This window comes from Pholis gunnellus (assembly GCF_910591455.1).
Source record: "Pholis gunnellus genome assembly, chromosome: 22".
In the NCBI taxonomy this organism is placed as follows: Eukaryota; Metazoa; Chordata; class Actinopteri; order Perciformes; family Pholidae; genus Pholis; species Pholis gunnellus.
Window position 1 is genome coordinate 2,364,688 of NC_136549.1, and position 18,881 is coordinate 2,383,568.

General features: G+C 41.5%; 1 protein-coding gene across 1 annotated transcript in view; it reads left to right on the forward strand.

Annotated features, from left to right (window-relative positions):
* The window catches only part of chst11 (carbohydrate (chondroitin 4) sulfotransferase 11), a gene marked incomplete at both ends in the record, with an annotated part of 104,704 nt that extends 89,289 nt beyond the window's left edge, over positions 1-15,415 (forward strand). The window contains 2 exons of the mRNA XM_079183732.1: positions 14,363-14,592; positions 14,791-15,415. Coding sequence (XP_079039858.1) covers positions 14,363-14,592; positions 14,791-15,415 — 855 coding nt within the window. The remainder of the gene's footprint in view (positions 1-14,362; positions 14,593-14,790) is intronic.
* Between the last annotated feature and the right edge of the window lie 3,466 nt (positions 15,416-18,881).

Consider the following 18,881-nt stretch of genomic DNA (forward strand, 5'->3'; position numbering starts at 1 on the left):
ACCATACGGACATTTCCCCAAAACTGTACTATTTCCGGACATAGCCAAAATACATGTGAGTGGTTTACATTTACTGCCTCACATTTCCTGCAACATGGTTGAACAATAGACAGACATTTGTTTGTAATTTGGGGAGTAATAAAGAATCTGATTACATTCTTCCAACAGTGTTCTCTCCAAGTACGCGAGGATGTTGAAGACTGTTGTGTCCTCCTAATATTCACCCATTCATCCTCTGTAATATTCACACCAAGTTCTTGTTCCCATTTCAGTTTTACATAAAATGTTGTATTTCCGAATTGTTCCATCAGATGTTGATATATTGTCGATATGATTCTATATTTCTTTGAGTTATAAACTCCCATTATGGTTCTAATTATTCCATTTTTATCCAGATTAATTTTGTGCTTTATTTCTTTATCGAAAAAGTCCCTTAATTGCAGATATCTGAAGTGGTCCTGGTTATTTAGTGAATATTTGTCTTTCAACTCCTGGAAACTCACAGCACTCCCGTCTTTAATGACTGTGCATATTGTTGTTATTCCATGTGAAATCCATCATTTGAACCTCAGATCGAGAGTACCCGGGATAAAATCTCTATCATAGGCTATCCATCGTAGAAGCCTGAGCTCTTCTTCTAATCTGTATTTTCGTACCAATTTAAACCACATCCCCTATGTAAATCGGGTGACAACATCCACCTGTTCAAGTAAATCTTTGGCTATATTTCTGTCTCCGATAAGGCTTTGAATTTCCCTTCCTTCTACATATCATTCTAGGTTTTTCCATTTAGCTTCGTAATCATTGGTACACCAATAAACTACTGGTCTAATTTGAGCTGCTTGGAAATATGCCCTAAGATTTGGTGGATCTAGTGGAAGAACAGCCCACCTCTCCATATCATCCCTAATGTCCTGATCCACTTTAATATAGTTGGCTTTATATAGATCATCAATACTTTTTGTTATAGTCACCCCGAGATATGTCATTCTTTTAGAACTCCAATTTAAGTTCAGTGTTTGTTGTATAGTTTCGGTTGGTTTGTAATTCATTGTTAAAATCTCTGTTTTTGACAAGTTCATTTTATATCCAGAGTAAGAGCCAAACGTCTCAAGTTGGTTGAATAATATAGGGAGGCATGTGTCAGGGTCCTCTAAATAACAGATCACGTCATCTGCAAAAGTCCAAATTTCTCAAGTACTTGATACAGAAATGTCCAGTTTACACTGTCAAATGCCTTTTCTGCATCAAGACTTATTAGGGCTGCATTGATATTTTGATGGTTAATATGATCAATTATATGTCGGGTTCTCCTCATGTTATCTTGGGTTTGTTGCCCCTTAATGAAGCCCGTCTGGTCTTCATCTATAATATCACTCATAAAGTGCTCATACCTTTTTGCAATAATCGAAGTATATAATTTATAGTCTATATTAAGTATTGATATAGGTCTGTAGCCAGAGCAGGTATCACTGTTCTTTCCCTTAGGAATCACTGTTATTACAGCCTCCTTCCAGGATGGTGGGAGTTCACCATGGGCAAGCGTATAATTAAATCACGGTTCAAGTATTGGTAAAAGTAGTTCACTAAACCTTTTGTACCTCTCCGCTGGTAAACCATCAGTGCCGGGGGATTTATTTGTTTTCAGTCTACCCATAGCTTTCTCTATTTCTATTATTGTAATGGGTGAAGTCAAAAGGTCATTCTGGTCTTTCCCAATCTCTGGTAGGTCCAGTGTCTCTAGAAAAGTTCTAATTTGGTCCTTGTCAGCGGATGGAGATTGGCTATACAAATTTTGGTAATAGTTCCTAAAAATGGTTTCAATCTCCTTGGGTTCATAGGCTATTTGATTTGTAACCATATCCCTTATCTTATGGATTGTACTGTCTGCCTGTTGTTTTTGCAGTCTTTTTGCCAGGAGTTTATTTGCTTTGGGTCCCACCTCATAGTAAGATTGTTTAAGAAATCTTGTTTTCTTTTCTATCTCTGTAGTTAGTAGCTTATCTATGTTGCCTCTAATTTCTTTAATTTTTGGTAACAGCGTCGAGTCGCGGGTATCTTTGTGCTGTTGTTCGATTTCAAGCAGTTTTTCCTTTTCCTTCTTGTATGTTTCTTCTTTAGCTCTCTTGATGTCTGCTGTCTTAGCAATAAGTTTCCCTCTCATAACTGCTTTGAGAGCGTCCCACAAGATAGTGGGACTAACCTCTCCATTGTCATTTTCTTTTTGGTACGTTTTAATCTCTGTTTTGATCTCCTCAACAACGGACTTATAGTTTAGTATTCCAACATTTAACCTCCATAACGTTTTTTTGTCCTGTGGTTTTAGCTTGACTTTAAGATAAACTGCACAGTGGTCCGACACATCTGCTGCTCCGATTTCACACTCCTTAACTCTATATACACGTCCTTTTTATTCATAAAAAAATAGTCAATTCTAGCATAACTTTTATTAGATGCCGAATAGTGTGTATAGTCTCTTTTAGTGGGATGCAGCTCTCTCCAAATATCAACTATACTAAATTCTTTGAATAAAGTATTGATCATTTTTGTGACATGATTGGGGGTTTTCTTATTGTTTGTTGTGTCTAGACTACTATTCATGACAATATTAAAGTCACCTCCACATATTAGTATTCCCTCCGTTTCAAAAATAATGCTATCAAGAGTTTTAAAGAAGGACTTTTCACTGTTAGGTGGAGCTTAAACATTTACCAATGTCACCATCTCATTTTCCAGCTTTCCTTTAACAATAATATATCTACCTTCTTTATCGCTGATTTCTTTTATACATTGCTCCTCCTCCTCTTGTTTCTCTCCTGTGGTTTTTGCTCCCTGAGGGGTGAAAACAAGACATGCAGTAAGAGAAAAGGGTAAAGTGCTCATGAGAGGGGAGAGAAACTCTGATGGCTCTGAGGGAAAGTCAGAGCAGTTTGTCATTATGTTGTCGGCAGTGCTATAATTATACTCCCACTTTTTCTCTTTGAGATGTGCTCACACACACTCAGAAACGCACACGCACGCATACAAAGGCACATGATATGTAGTCCTCAGATGTACAACAGCTCAAGTACACACACGCATCAAGTACAAATGTGATATGTTAAAGGTAATGGGTGACAATGAAAGTAAAAGCAGTATAAGTGTGCATGACGCTGAGCTCGGGTTAAAGGTTTAATGTGACCCTGTGATGGGGAGAGTCAGACTTACCTCGGTGTCACATATCCTACAGATCTACCCTGAAGTGTCCACAGCATTGTGTGTGTGTGTCTGTGTGTGTGTGTGTGTGTGTGTGTGTGTGTGTGTGTGTGTGTGTGTGTGTGTGTGTGTGTGTGTGTGTGTGTGTGTGTGTGTGTGTGTGTGTGTGTGCGTGTGTGTGTGTGTGTGTTTCTGCGTACACAGTCCGGCATCAGCAGTCAGCTGGACTCTATTTCTGCCTCAGTTTTTATTGAAGTTGCATGACGGAGCATCTTGTTGTTATGCAGCTGTGAGGAGGGACGGGAGGGCTTTCAAATATCCTTTACAGGCAGATGGTACATTCAAGGACACACCAGAATCAGAGAGTTGGTATTTGATTTGGCTGCTGAAAAGCAAATCCATTCAGAGGTTACTTTGTGGGGAAATCTGATCCGGGTAGGTAAAAAAAAAAAGATAATCACTAGATGTCCCCAACTGGATCATTTAAAGTTTTCAAAAACAGTTGCTGCTTTTCAGCTGCATTGCCGCAGTAGGAAAACTAAAGGCGATGAAATGTCTGCAAAGTCTACTGAAATGAAGTGAAAGCGTGTGTAGTTAACGAGCTAAATTGTGCGAAACTACCGTGCCAGATTGGTCTGTAAGTGCTTGTGAGCAAGATGTTGATCAGCAGAGAAGAATGTTGATTTTGAATGATTCTGCTAAATCACAGATGATGTTCAATGACTGTTTTTAGAATTACTTCTTTCTACAATCTGTGCATGGCAAATCTGGGACGGTCAAATAAACTCTGATGTAGTTGATGGTCAGGCATACTTAATGTTATCAGATCATTTCAACACGTGTGAATTTACGCTAGTTACGTGCATACGGCCTTTTCAAAATATACTTCCGTCTTCACAGGAAACAACTCAGTTAGGTTTGGAAAATAATAGCTTTGGTTTGTAGGATCCCTTATGGAAGTGCAATACTACATTTCTGTAGTTAAACTCTACCAGTGTAGACCTTAACATGCAAGGCAGAAGCAGTTTATTATTATATTCATTCCTGTTCATTTTGAAGATTTTCCCTTCACAAAAAAAGAAAACTCCCAAGATTCAGTGTTTCCTCCCAGAGTTATATCCCTGTCTTCAGAGAGACCATCATGGGGCAGTAAAACGTCTCCATTAAAGGCTGCTAGTGAAATGGTCTGTTAACATTAACGGCTCCTTAAGGTGAGGTGAGGCATCAGGACTTCACTGCAGCTTTTACAGACAGACATCTCTGAAGTGCAGAGAGTCCAATCATATTCACACTCCCATCCTATTTATGGTTGGCAATGCTGACTCGCTCATTTCAGACTTTCACTGAAAGGGAAATGTGTGTCAAGGGTTGTGGTAAATGATTACATTATTAGCATTAATAGCATTAATTGGAGCTGAGATTCAAACAGCATCACCTCGTGTGTATCTGTGTGTGTTCGCTCGGTGCTTTTAGCCCCTGACATACACGCCGTGTTCATTCCCTTATGTAACAGCAACAGCAGAAGTCATTCATCAGTAGATTTACAGCTTTAAGGTTTTCCTTTTTGCTTCTTTTTTAAAAGTTTTTGGGGATGTCAAGAGCTGGCTTGTGACCCTAAGGTTGCTGGTTTCAATCCCAGAAGCCGTATGCACCAGCTAATGTGAATCCAAACATTGCTCAGATTCCGCTATAACATAGTAAATATGCAGCTTATTGGTGGTTCATTGACGACCTTGGTGTAACACACGTTACCAAACAGAAAAGTCTTCTCTTTTACTTTGAGGTTTTCACATAAGATGTTGTGGTTTATGTTTTTAGTGATGTAGAGTTTTAGTTATCCACCAAGCCTCAATCTGTATTTTTATTAACCATTTCGTAAATCTCTTTAGTAGTAGAGACAGTCCAGTTGAAGTATAAAGTCATCAAAATGAACTTATAGCAAAGGATTTAGCAGGGTCGTCCTTCAATCACAGGATCGGAGGTTTGCTCGTCCATGTCGACGTGTCCTTGGGCCAGATCCCCAAGTTGCTCCCATAGTTGTGCCTACGGTGTGTGACTGTTGTGTGAATGGTTAGATCGTCTTGATGGGCAGGTGGCACCTTGCATGGTTGCCCCTGTCATCAGTGTATGAATGTATGAATGATGACATGTAGTGTTGAAGCACTTTGAGTAATCAGAAGACTACAAAAGCACTATACAAGTACAGTCCATTTACCGTATGCTTCTGTACTTTTGTAGTTCCTCACACCAAGAGAAACTACACACTCATTTGTGTTTTCAGGTTATTTTCGTCATTCTTCCAGTCAGTGATGGATGCGGTACTGTAAAACCATCTGATCGTTCAAGGTTTACAACACTACTGTGGCCAAACAGGAAGATCGAATACAAAAGCATTTGAACTGGAAGGGAAAAACTGAAACTTAGATATTGCTTTTGTGGGAAAACCATGATAGCCAAATATTAATCATAACAGAGTATTTTTTACATATATGAAACACAGTGGCGGGCCGTGGATTTTATACCTGGGCCTTCAGTGCTGTTCTACACTTCTAATAACCTCATTATGACGTCACAGCTACGGGTTATTATTTGTTTCGTGTAAAAGCCGCATATTCACATAACACTGCAACATTTGACAAATGAAATAAAATGTTACCTGAAGTTCAACACCTAGCATACAAAACACGAAATGCAGAGTGCAGATACATGAATACGAGCATGACGGGACGCTGCGTCATTAACGGACAATATAGTCCAAATCAATGTAACACAATGACAAACTCACAAGAGCAGTCGCATATATTCATATGACAACAAAGCAACAAATCAATCCAGCAGACCTGCAGCGGATCCACGCATTCCACCTCACGAGCCATTCAAATATTATTCATAAAAACACCACGATAGACAAATGAACAGTAGTAACTGTAGAGGTAAACAAACAAACTTCACTTACCAAATGCTGTCTATCCTCCTTTCTTTGTTGACAAAGAGTTTAATCCCAGTTTATCAGTTCCAGTAAGAAGTCCTTCTCCATTCATCATGCCAGTCGAGCCACCCCCGTTATATTTCGCCGGTCTTCCGCCGCCGGTGGTCGTCTTCGGCCGTGGACCGGCCGTGAACCGGCGAAGGGCGGGACGCGGTTGTGGAGCTGTTTCCCTGTGAACGTGGTCGTTGAGTTGTAGATCCACTGGAGTCTCTCCAAAAGTACCGACGCTCAGTTAAAATGAAACACATTCACAGCCATAACATGTGCAACGCTTCTCCGACGCTGCATACAAATCCTTTTCCTGGCTGGTCAGGGCTGCTAGCTGTGGGGTCGTTTCTTACTGTCCAGTTTGTTCAGAAATGTCCTTCTTGAGAAAAGTGATCCCAGTAACTCCGCCACTAAATCCGTTTCTCCTCCTTCCGCCATTTCATATTAAAAAAACAAAGCTAGGTAAAATGTCTTTCAAATATTTCCACTTGAACTCTGTCTGCTACAACCAAAGCTCTGCTAGCAAGCATTATGTTTCACGGGCACATAGTCACGTGCCCGCCCACTGACCAATCACAGCACACTCTGCACCTTGCAGCAGAGAGGCATCTGGACTCTGAGCTGGAGTAATGCTGACGTAACTAGGCCTACAAACCGCTCTGGTGCGTCCATGAATCTCAAACTAAAGATCTGATTGGTTGAAGACTATGTCAATCAACAATATCGTCCCCATTCAACTTAAACTGCACATGGATTCACTGGTGAGTCTGCAGGCCTCGGGCCTCTCTTCTACCTAGAGACACAGAGGTGAAATCTGATTGGATAAAAGCTCTACTTAAAACAAGCTGCACTGGAAGCAGAGCAACTGAGGAGCACAGTAGCTGTGCAATGAGAAAATAAGATAATGGGGAAAATATTTTTATAAATTATAATTATATATAAAAAAAAATTTAAATTATAAAATAGCTTTAACTTTGTGATTCTGTTTAGGCCAGCAGAGAAGGCTTTGCAGGCCCTGACGGCCCGCCACTGAGGAAACGTGTCTGGAGGAGAACTTTAAGTAATTAGATGTTCTTTAAATCACAATAACATCATTGTTGTAGCAACCAGTTCACTGGTGGTATCATACAAAAGTGGATTTTCTTAATACAACAGCCTGTCGTTGTCTTCTACCGTCCGTTTCTTCCTCTCCCACACTATCCGAATCCTGCAGATAAAGTTTTAGTTTGAATGAAGGTCTTCTTGTCCAAAAATCCTGTTCCTTAATATTTACCCACTTATGTCCTACAGTTTTCTTTACGTGCCATTGAGGTGCCTTTGGTGAATACATTTTCTTTACATTTGCCTCCGGGCTGCTTGGTAGACGTCTGTAGTTGTACTCTGCTCTTTTTTTTCCAGGTATGAATGTGTGGAGCTGCTTGAATATGGAGCAGGGCATTTTCAGAAAGAGAGCGAGTGTTCTGGGCAGCTTCCCTCGATAAACAAAAAGTAAAGAAACGTTTCCTCTGGTCTTTTTCCGCGTCTCAGCGGGCGCAGGTGGTCACAGTGAGTTCCCCTTCTGCCGGTCCGACTCCTTCATAAAAGACAGTATGGAAAGTTAATGTGCCGCCGGACCTCGTGGAAAGGATGGACACGCCTCGTTAACTGTCCACATTGTCAAGGTTTTATAGAAGGGGCCTCGCCTTGTTGCCTTTTACAGAGACTCAGATGATGAAAATCAGCCGTGTGTGTGTGTGTGTGTGTGTGTGTGTGTGTGTGTGTGTGTGTGTGTGTGTGTGTGTGTGTGTGTGTGTTTAGTACAGTTGTGGCACACTGGCAGCTTTATTCCTGCCCGCTCTATGAATGCCGGTCTGTAAGCAGAGAGGGTCAGCGAGACAGACTTTCTTTAGTGCTCAGTGTTTGTGAGAGAGAGAGATGCTTTGATGAATCCTATTGATCTTTGTTTAGATGACTTCACAGCGAGAAGAGAGAGAGAAGCTGATGCACAAACAGAAGACCAAATGGATCAGGTTTGAGGAGACGTAATGGAAGAGTAGTTTAGCAGGGGGAGGGGAAAAAAGCATTTCTCCAACATCACCGCAAGCAGCACTTTGCTTTCACCTGATTCGCTTTAGGCGTCAGGGGACACAAATCCACCAGAGAGAGTGTAAATACTTGAGAAGCAGCTGCAATAAATTGAAGAAACTATCTAAATAGCTGTACTGACTGATGCTGTGTTTAAATTGCAATAGGAAGCGTTTTTTCTTAGAGGAAAAGACGTTTCGGGCATCTTCTCTAAACAAAGTGCTCTGACGCTCTGCAGAGTCCCTGGGCTACAAATCACATCGCATTAGCATCTCATTTTCTCCAAGACAGTATTCATAACATATTTTCTCAAGTTTTTCAGAGGAATAAATTATCAACAGAAAGTTGTTTCCATATGTATGGTAATTCAAAGATTCTCAAGATGTATCTCAGTATGAATTGTGGACACTAAGAGCCCTCATTCTTAGTCTATGAATAATGTCAACAGATTCTGCGGTATATTCCGATTTCCACCATGGCCAGGTAAACCTGTTAGAGGGCCCAGGGGCAAACATTTACTGTTGGGCCCCTAGTGACCCCCTAAGCCAGCACCCTGAATGGAGCGGCAGACACCGGCACAGAAAAATATGTCACACCTTTCACCCACAGCAAAGAAGCTACAGCAGCTGTCTGAATGCTTTGCTGTGAAAGCCATCAGAGTGTGTGTGTGTGTGTGTGTGTGTGTGTGTGTGTGTGTGTGTGTGTGTGTGTGTGTGTGTGTGTGTGTGTGTGTGTGTGTGTGTGTGTGTGTGTGTGTGGTTCAGAAATCGACAGGGTACCTTTAAGTTCAGCCTGGTAGCACTAAGTGGTGGATGAATATAAAGGCCACTTCTTAAGTCATTTTGCATGTTATCACGACGCATTTATTGCCTTTCGTATGTCATTTCATGCCGGGTCAATATCAGACGCTCAGAGCAAGTGCGGCTGAAGTCAGGGGACGTCGTTTAAAGAACAAGAAAGGCCATGTATGGTGGAGGACGGTGTGAATGTGTGGGTCAAACAAACACGTGACTTTCACCAAGGAGACCGCTGTTCATGTCCCGTGTAAAGTCAGCCATCGACTACTGAACTTGTGTATGTAACTTACTTTACGTAACAAACATTCGTATTTTAGCACAAACTATACTCTTTTCCTGAACTTAACCAAGTAGTTTTGTCTGTTTTCACAACGTTAACTAAATGTTTAAAACTGTGCGTCAGTATTTGACGATTTACATGTGACTACTTAACTTATACGTAACTTTATTTGCAAAACTCTAAACATAATTATTGCCATTATCTTTTCCTAAACCTAACAATGTGTTTAAAATTGCGTCCGTATGTGATGAGTTGTAAATGAGAAAGGGAGTTAAATGACATGCAAAATGCTTTAACTGCGTAGACATGACACGTGAAATGTCCTTAAAAGTGGCGTGTAATTTATACAGTACAGTGCAAATAGCTGAGTTCACATTACATTGTCATTATTTGCCCAGACTCCAGAAGCTAACCAGTGTGTCACGTTATGCTTATTCTAATTTATTTTGATGTACGTCATGTAAAAACTTAAATGAAACGTGCCTAAAGAAGCATTACAGTAGCTAATGATGGACTTTAGTTGATCTTGTAATTCATTAAATAAATTAGATGACCAACAATCATTTTAAACTGACCTTTCAAGGCCTTTTGGGACGCAGTGTACAAAGTTGCCCACTTTGTACTTTTAGTAACTTCCTTCCCTCCTTCCTTCCATTTGTAATCCCCTCCTAGCTTCCTCCCGCTCTCTTTCTTTCTTTGCAACCATCAGCAGATCAGGAGGAAGCTATTCATTACCGTCACTGCGCATCCGTGCTGATGCTCTGATCATATTTCAAACTCATAACAACTTTTGCTGAGAATCGCGCATCCATGGCGAGGAAATGAAGACTTGAAATATGGAATCACAATCTCCACAGTTCCCATCATCCGTTTCTCAAACGTTTTAACGACAAATGTGCAGCGACAGGAAACGAGCGGCGTCGTGAATGCACAATGGGCTCCTCTCGACGTCTGAAGATAAGAAAACAGAGACTTTTCTTTTTGCAAACACGACACTGATAATGGTGTTTTTGGTGAGATTAGGTTTAATAGTATGCATAAGTCTTTCCTTTGAATTTTCTCCCAGTTTTGATGGATCGTCACATCTAAATCAATACATAGCACCATGCTGTAACACTTAGTAATACATCATATACCGCAGCTGCACGGGGAAATTGCTAGAAACTAAATTGACAATGTCATACAAAGCTGCTAAGTGTGGTTTTATTTCAGTTGTTGTCCAATGCTGACCCACTTGTTCGTGTCCACAGGGGATTAGAGGGCTACTGTGCAAGCAATGATGCACGTAAATGGTCTCTGCTCTCCCATGGGAACGGCTTGACATGGCCAGAGGTCAGCGATCTCCATCACAGCTCCCTCTCAGATTGTATCGACTTATCGCCTCTCATCTCCCCCCCTCTCCCCCACTCATCCTCACCCTTTCATCCAAACTGCACAAGAGATTCGAACGAGCTGGAGACGCGGAGATAAAATGGTAGAAAGTAATCCTGTAGAAAGAAAGGAGATAAGGAGAGGAACACTGAGGCAGAGCAGGAGATTACAAGATTCCCTCCCTTTTCCCATGCTAATTGCAGCGTTTGTCCTCCTCTGGGACGGAGGGCCTGCGACATTTGTGTGAATCATATAGCTTGATGTCTCTGAGTGGGGAAAAAGGAGAGATTTTCATCAACAAAGAGCTGTTATTCTCCGTGCACAGTTATGCCTTAGTGGGCTTCGATGTGTTGGCGTAAGCATGGCAATCACTCAAAGAGAGAAGAAGCGGGAGGGGAGCAGAGACGTTCATTCTTCTTTCAAAATGCTTTAAATGACCATTTGAAAGAAAAGAAAAAGATATGGAAAGTGTGTAAGAGGTTAAACCAGAGGTAACAGAATGGAGATGTGACTTAAGAAACTAAAGAAACTAATAAAGTTGTGAAGGACAACTTTTTTCCATTAACAATGGGGGAAAGATTACATTTTTAATCTTGTGGGAATTTTTAGTTGTCTACATAAAATATCATTAGGGCTGGGTATCGTTTAGAAAAATGACAATGCCGGTACCAAAGCCAGTACCCTTACCGATACCAATAGAGTACTTTGTACGCTACTCAATACGATAATCATGTGAATGGAAGCTTCGTGTGTGTCCTACTGGCTAGCCAACTGCACAGCACTAATACAGTGGTTACGGTAAGAACGCTTGCGTTGATTGGCTGCAAGCAAAACCATACAAATAGTCATTTTTTTCGAGATTCTAGATCGATTGTTGGAACAATGTATTAAGTTGTGGGTGCAATTTTGTGGGACCAAGATATGTTGTGCATACAAATCGATCATCTGTTGGGGGAAAGATCAATATGTGTGCACAAGTTATGATATTGTGCACACAGGTTATTTACATACAGGGCCGAGATCCATCTGTTGTGGGCAAAGGTTATTATCTTGTGAAAATAAGATTGACTTGTGCACAAGGTTTTCGTTGGGGGAGGAATCCATATGCTGTGAAAGTAGATATTATTTAGTGGAAAAAAAGTCATCCAAAAGTTACACTGTTTGCACAAGAATGAGAAATGTCATCTTTTGGGTGTTTCCATACTCGGAGTTAGATTAGTTGCATCACTCAGATGAAGATGAAACTTCAGGTTGAAGCAACAATAGAGACGATGTTTGGCAAAAGTTCTCATTCATATTAAGTATAAGAAAAGGTTTCAAGACTGTACATAACAGTGTCCAAAAGGGGGAATCGTTTTTTAACTGAAAGCATTAACTACTACAATATATTTATAATATAAGATTATAGTCATGTGAATTCACAGTGGGAAAAACCCTTCCTCCCAACTCTTTACCCAATTGATTTTTCAAGGAAATGAAGACAGCAGCGACCTATGACCTGTATCCCCACATGACGATCCAATGGAGCTCATTGACAAAGCAACAGACTATGAAATGTGACTTTTATAGACATTTGTGTGAAATATCTCTGATTTTAAGGTCATGCATTTGCTCCATGACTCCTCCATGACTGCTTTTATATGTTGGCATCAGATAAAAAAGGTAGAAAAGATCGGTTTGCGTCCGTGTTCTCGTAGCAAGCTTTGCACATGCTTCCCACTTGGGAACATAATGGAAGAGTGATTTCAAAGAGAAATACATACAAGTCACGCTGTCTTCGTGTTTAACGCTGGGTGGTGGTCCCTTGAGTGATTTCAGCACTCCATGACAGTCCTGGCCAGTGTAGCACTGAAAGGCCACACTTGTTGCGAGTGGGATGGATATGTAAAGAAGCGTTACAATCAATTTAGATCAGGCGAGGAAACCGGGGAACTGCCCTGGAGGGGAATTCAGACCAAGAAGAAAAATAATCAAGAGGCATAAGAAAACATTGCTGCCCTTCAGATGCAAAGCGCCTGTGCTGCTCTCCGCCTCAGACGCCGTTAATTCCTCCTCAGCCACCTTCTTTCCCTTCTGCCGTGGTCCACTTCATCACAAGCATCAGGGTGAATATGAAATATGCCTCAGATAAATGATTGCTGCTTGGATTTACGCATATTGAACATTCAATATCTGTAATATCCTCCAATATCATTATCTTCCTCCACACCCGTGAACTAATCTCTATCATAGTCTGCGGAGCGACTCAGATAGGGAAAAAAGATAGAGTCAATAAAGAGATGAGTATAATAATAAAAGCTGTGATTAATAACACACGCTCTATCTCTCTTCATCCCTCCCTCTTTCTGCTACGGTTCAGATTCATTCATTTTGAGTGCTTTATTGGCACAGGGAGATTTTCCATTCACTGCTAAGGACGTTATATAATGTGGACAAAAGTGTAGAGACAACAAAAGACTTCATAGACAGGAAGTCATTTGGTCACAAATCTCTAATCTGTGAAAACTATTATTTTCCAACAAGCAGGCTAGAAAAGTTCTACCTGAAAGAGGTAATTCTGCTCAGAGATATACTGTCCATATATTGAAATCTGTAATGTACTGTGAAACCAAATAGTATTTGAAAAACAATATGTTGGCTTTATATTATAATACTGTCGCATAAGTATTACATGCAAAGAGCAACTGATGTAGTATAAAGAGCGAGAAAGTTATCTTAGGGTGGAGGTTGGCGGTGATGGATGTGTCAAACAAACATAGGACGTTTAATCAGGAGACCGTTGTTTGTGTCCCGTGTGAAAGTCGACGTTGATTATGGTACCTTAATTTTGTTACATAACTTTTGTGCTTAACTAACGGCAGGTTACAACAACTGTAGTTGTTCGGAACCCAACCGCAACTTTTTCCAAAGCCTAACCAAGTACTTTTGTTGCCTAAACTTAACTAAGTAAACTTTAAAACTTAGTAAATATACGTTGGAAGTTTATTTTGAAAAGACACTATGCTTGTAAAGATTGGAAACTGACACTAGTGGGGTAACTAGAGCGCCACAGTTTGAAGCATAGGGCCACTGACCAAGTGTCATTATTTGACGATTTTGAAGTGAGAATGTGTTGACTGTTCATATTTCGTAAAAAGTATCCCCATATAATTTCAATACATTTTTAAATGTATGTATAAGTAAGAAACATTGATGTTTTATAATATATTCTTGGGTGTAACATAAAGTACATTTAAAGTTCATTGATATATTATTATATAATACTATAATGTAATTTATATATATTTAATGTAGCCTACTGCATATTTGTGTTGGAGTAAAACCTGGATTACTCTGTCACACAAACCAAAAGCCCCCATTTTGGATTTATTTGCCAACTACCCAACAAGCTAATTTGGCCACCAAGGGAACTGACTTTGATGCCCCAACTAGCATCTACTAGCCTCTGCTGGGTTTATTAGTCAGTGTGTAAATCAAAAGATATGATTGACTAACAGTCACTATGGTTACTCAGCTAACACCCTAAAACTTCATTTTTCAGCCAAAAAAAGTAAGAAATGACCAATGTTTATTTCATTCTGTTGAAATGGCCGAATGTTTTATGTCAAGAGCTGGCAGTCACCCTTTTTACATCATTTATCTCTCCCACTCCCTTCTTCTCTGTCTATGCCTGAGCAGCCGGAGTTGTCCGGAGCAGCCGTGCTCCACCAGGCCAGGCGGGATCAAGTGGTGGATGCCTGTCGAGTCTACAGTGCATCCAGCCGTAAGCGCAGAGTCCTGACACCCGGAGACCTCAAACACCTCGTGGTGGACGAGGACCACGAGCTCATCTACTGCTACGTCCCCAAGGTGGCCTGTACCAACTGGAAACGTGTCATGATGGTGCTCACAGGCCGAGGCAAATACAGGTCAGTACGAGTGGCCAGTCATTCCCCTTCTATGTGTACTGCTTTGAGATTGACAAATAGGAAGCAATATGTACAGGACATGTGTTGTAAGATGTGGTTGCATCTCTGCAGGTGGCTCTCATTACAGTGGAAGTTGATACAACGACGTAAATGCATATTGTTTTTTTTGCTCACTGTCCATATGCCTCTCTTCTACAGTGACCCAATGGATATCCCTTCCAATGAAGCCCACATCCCTTCCAACCTGAAGACGCTGAACCAGTACAGTATTGCTGAGATCAACCACCGCCTCAAGAACTACCTCAAGTTCCTCTTTGTTCGCGAGCCTTTTGAGAGGCTGGTCTCCGCATACCGCAACAAGTTCACCCTCAAGTACAACTCGTCCTTCCACAAGCGCTTCGGCACCCGCATCATCCGCCGCTACCGCAAGAATGCCACGCAGGACGCCCTGCTCAACGGCGCTGATGTCAAATTCAAGGAATTCGCAGAGTACTTGGTAGACCCGGCAACGCAGCGTGACGGCCCGCTCAACGAGCACTGGCAGACCGTTTACCAGCTTTGTCACCCATGTCACATCCACTATGACCTGGTGGGCAAGTATGAGACGCTGGAAGAGGATGCTAACTACGTGTTGCGGCTAGTGGGCATTGGCGACTCCTTGCGCTTCCCGAGCTATGCCAAGTCCACCCGCACCACAGATGCGATGACGGCCCAGTTCTTCAGTAATATCAGCACCCAGCAGCAGATCCAGCTCTACCAGCTTTACAAGTTGGACTTCCTCATGTTCAACTACTCCACACCTAGCTACCTCCGGCTGGACTGATGGAGGGCAGAGCTGGGACTCTGGGAGAATGGCTGCCTTGTTTAAGAAGAGGCAACAAAGTGAGTGGAGGGAATTTTTTGGAGGCAAACTTGATTTTAAAAAAAACTGTCGTCGTAACTTGCAGGCGTGGGGTCTGAATTAGACATATAAACAGGTGCTGAAAGAGAGAAAGGTAATGCGTGCTTGTCTGGGCATAAGGGGGAGGATGTCCCATCAACTCTGTGTGATACACAGAGCGCTGGTTGGGAATGTGGGCTAAATGGAGCAAATGCATGCAAAGACTAAAAAATGTGGGTGAAGCAGGTCTTCAAGGTGATTTAAAAAGGGTAACTTATCCTCACGGACAGACCTGAAGAGAGATTCTCCTGATGATGTCCCCTACTGTAAACAAACTGCTGACAAATTAGGCTGCTTCAGATTCTACAAAGCAAACAGCGGCCTCGCACGCGCCCTGACCCCAACGCATCGTGGGAGCTAAGCTTATCTCCCCCTTCCCCCCTGATCAGTAGAGAAACTCCGTCAAATTGTAAAACACCGTTCATTTCCTCACCACTGTGTCAGCGCGGTGTGTTAGCGCCCGTCAACTTTGCCCCACGTTAGATCCATACATTTCAGAGGGAAACATCACCTCATCACCGCCCTGTAATGCTACTGGCTTTACTCTCAAGACCTCTACAACTGTAACAGTAACGATATGGCCATCAGCCAACAGTTTTAATGAAACAAGTTGTCACTGGTCTCTATAATTATGATGTTGGCAGAGGGGATATCTTGTGTTACACCTTGAGGACCCCAAGGAAGACGGAGTCTTCTGCTGCGGCGGTGAAGTGTGGAAGTGCTTAATAAATCATTGCCTGTGACACCGAGCATCCTTAACACTTTGAGCTACAGGAAGTTTCACAGCAATTGGGCGCACAAGCTGGGAGTGACAAGTCTGCGCATAAATTCTGAGCTGAAAGATAAGAGACAGCCTGTGTGGTTGTGGAAGGGTTAAAGGCACTGGATCTCATAACCCCGCCCTGCTGCGCCCCACCGGCCCCGCCCAGGGGCTCAGTGGACAGCTCCAGGGACACACCCACAAAAGCCCCTGCTCAGACGACCAAACATGTCTTTCAGTAAATTAAGATGACCCTTTTGTTTCTATGCTTATTTTTGGTTTGTATTGTTTTATTAAACATTGCTGCGAGCAGCAATAACAAAAGATTATTTAATTAGCTTTGTTAGTTAAAGAGAGAAAGATTGACCTTTTTTTCATGTGCTCATTTTAGGAAATGTTTTAAAGTTAAACTGTTGTCAGTGTTCTGTCATGTTGCTTTCTTTCTTCACAACTTGCCTCCGATACGCATTTTCATTTCTGAAGGTCTCGCGGTGCATTTTCAGCCCATGGCTTTGTCCTTCTGTGTCTGAGATCATCAGAGATTTACGTGTTCTTCTTCTCCATTTCCTTTTGTCAAACATTTGGTGCCAAAACGGCTGCGAGAGCCTCAGAGATCCACATTTAAGTGTGTTCAGTGCACATCATTGCTGTTAAGTGAATTCATGGTGAGACCCTGCCACCTCCCCAACCTGAACACGAGAGCTAGCTGCTACTCTCAGTGTACATATCAACAAATCTACTGCCTGCATCACAGAATCAGAGACTGTATCTCATACTGTAATGTGATTAATGTTAGCGATGCAGAGCAATGTCAAGGTTAACAACTGCACTCTCCATCACGCTGTGAATTGGATTACAGGCCGTAAGTGTCATACAGGAGGGAGGGAGGGAGGAAGAGAGAGAGGGGGGAGTCATTTTGTTTATACCTCTTTGTAAATTCTAAACCACTCCAGCTTCAAAGTCAAAGAGAGGTTTTTTGTTGTGGAGAAGCTGCATCTCTTTGTTGCACTTGACTGAACCAGAAATAATATGTTCTTGTGCAGTCTGTTAGACTGAGTTTTATAAGTTTTGACCATCATTCCTGCTGGTATTGATAACATTTGACTCACCAGATTCAGTGTAGAGGTCGCTTATGCTGTGATACTGTTTGACAAGGCTGGATCAGCAAATGGTGAAGCAGATTTGTGGCAAAATGCACGAACCAAAGCACAATATCAACTGGCATAATTTGGGCCTTAAAGTGGGTCCTTCTTTACCCGATCTCGAGGCCCTGTCAGAATGTAGTGTAAAGACCTGCATGTTTGCACTTAGATGGCAAAATATCACAAATTTGTGTCAGAGGGCTTCACAATAAGTGACATGCAGTATGACGCTGTAGACCCTTAATCCAGACAATGGAAAACTAGCAGTAGTAGAATTACAATATAAAGAACCAGAAGTACATTATGTACAGCATTAATAAATTAAAGTTAACATTTTATTTTAATAATAATTTAATTTGGCCACACATTTGAACACAATTCTCATTACCAATTCATGAAACATGGCAGCTTGGTCAGTGGCCCCACACTTCAAACCATGACGCCTATACCTACACCCCTAGTGTCGGTACATGCATACACTGTCTTTTCAAAATAAACTTCCATTAATGGAAACAACTGGTTGAGGGTAAAGGCAACAAAACTACTGGGTTAGGTTTAGGAAAAGATCATGGTTTGGGCTTGAATAAGTCTGTTACATAGTTTAAGTAAGTCACGTTATGCACGCAACTTAAGTACGCATGTAAGTGTGTTACGTAAGTTAAGTAGATAACTTTAAATAAGTTAACGTTGATGAATGGTTTCACACAGGAGACGCATACCTGTCTCCTGGGTTAGTCCTGTGTTTTCTGACCCATCCATCCACCACACCTCCTCCCAACTTTATCACTGTTTACACTACGCCACCTTACTTTCTCCCTTACCCCGCTGTAATATTCCTGCATAGGAATACTGTACACATTGCACAGAGAGGGGGAAAGATTAAGGGGTTAAAGGGGTCTCATTTTTGCCCCGCGGCCACCTAGCAGGTTTCTCCGGCCCTGCTGCTAGACGAAGCTTTATAGAAATAAAAAAAATAAACTCTATTGCTACAGCATGAAAAGTTATTAGGCCACAATTAAACTAAAACTATTAATTGTCGGTTGTAAATAATGTAAAGTCACGTAAATACAGCTCTGCAATGCAGGGGGTGTTTTTAATGGACAATTTGTCAAGAGTTTTTACTTCCAAATTTATATTTGTGTAAACTGTAGCCTACTTGTGTAACTAATAGCTCTTAATGCAATTTCAGGTCCACTTCATTGTAAAGTTTTGTCTGATGGTGACTCCATGACTCTGGCGTAACTGATAGGTGTGATAACTAAATCTTAGATAATAAGTAGACATTTCTTTCGGGACACAGACATATTTTAGCTGCAAACCTCTAGTGTTAAAGTATTATTACTGTAGTGTGTGCACATGCCTGTGTGAGAGGGTTATAATGAGAGACTAGCCTTATTTTTCTTTGTTTTTTCACCCCCACACGGACATCTGGCTCTAATAAAGGAGA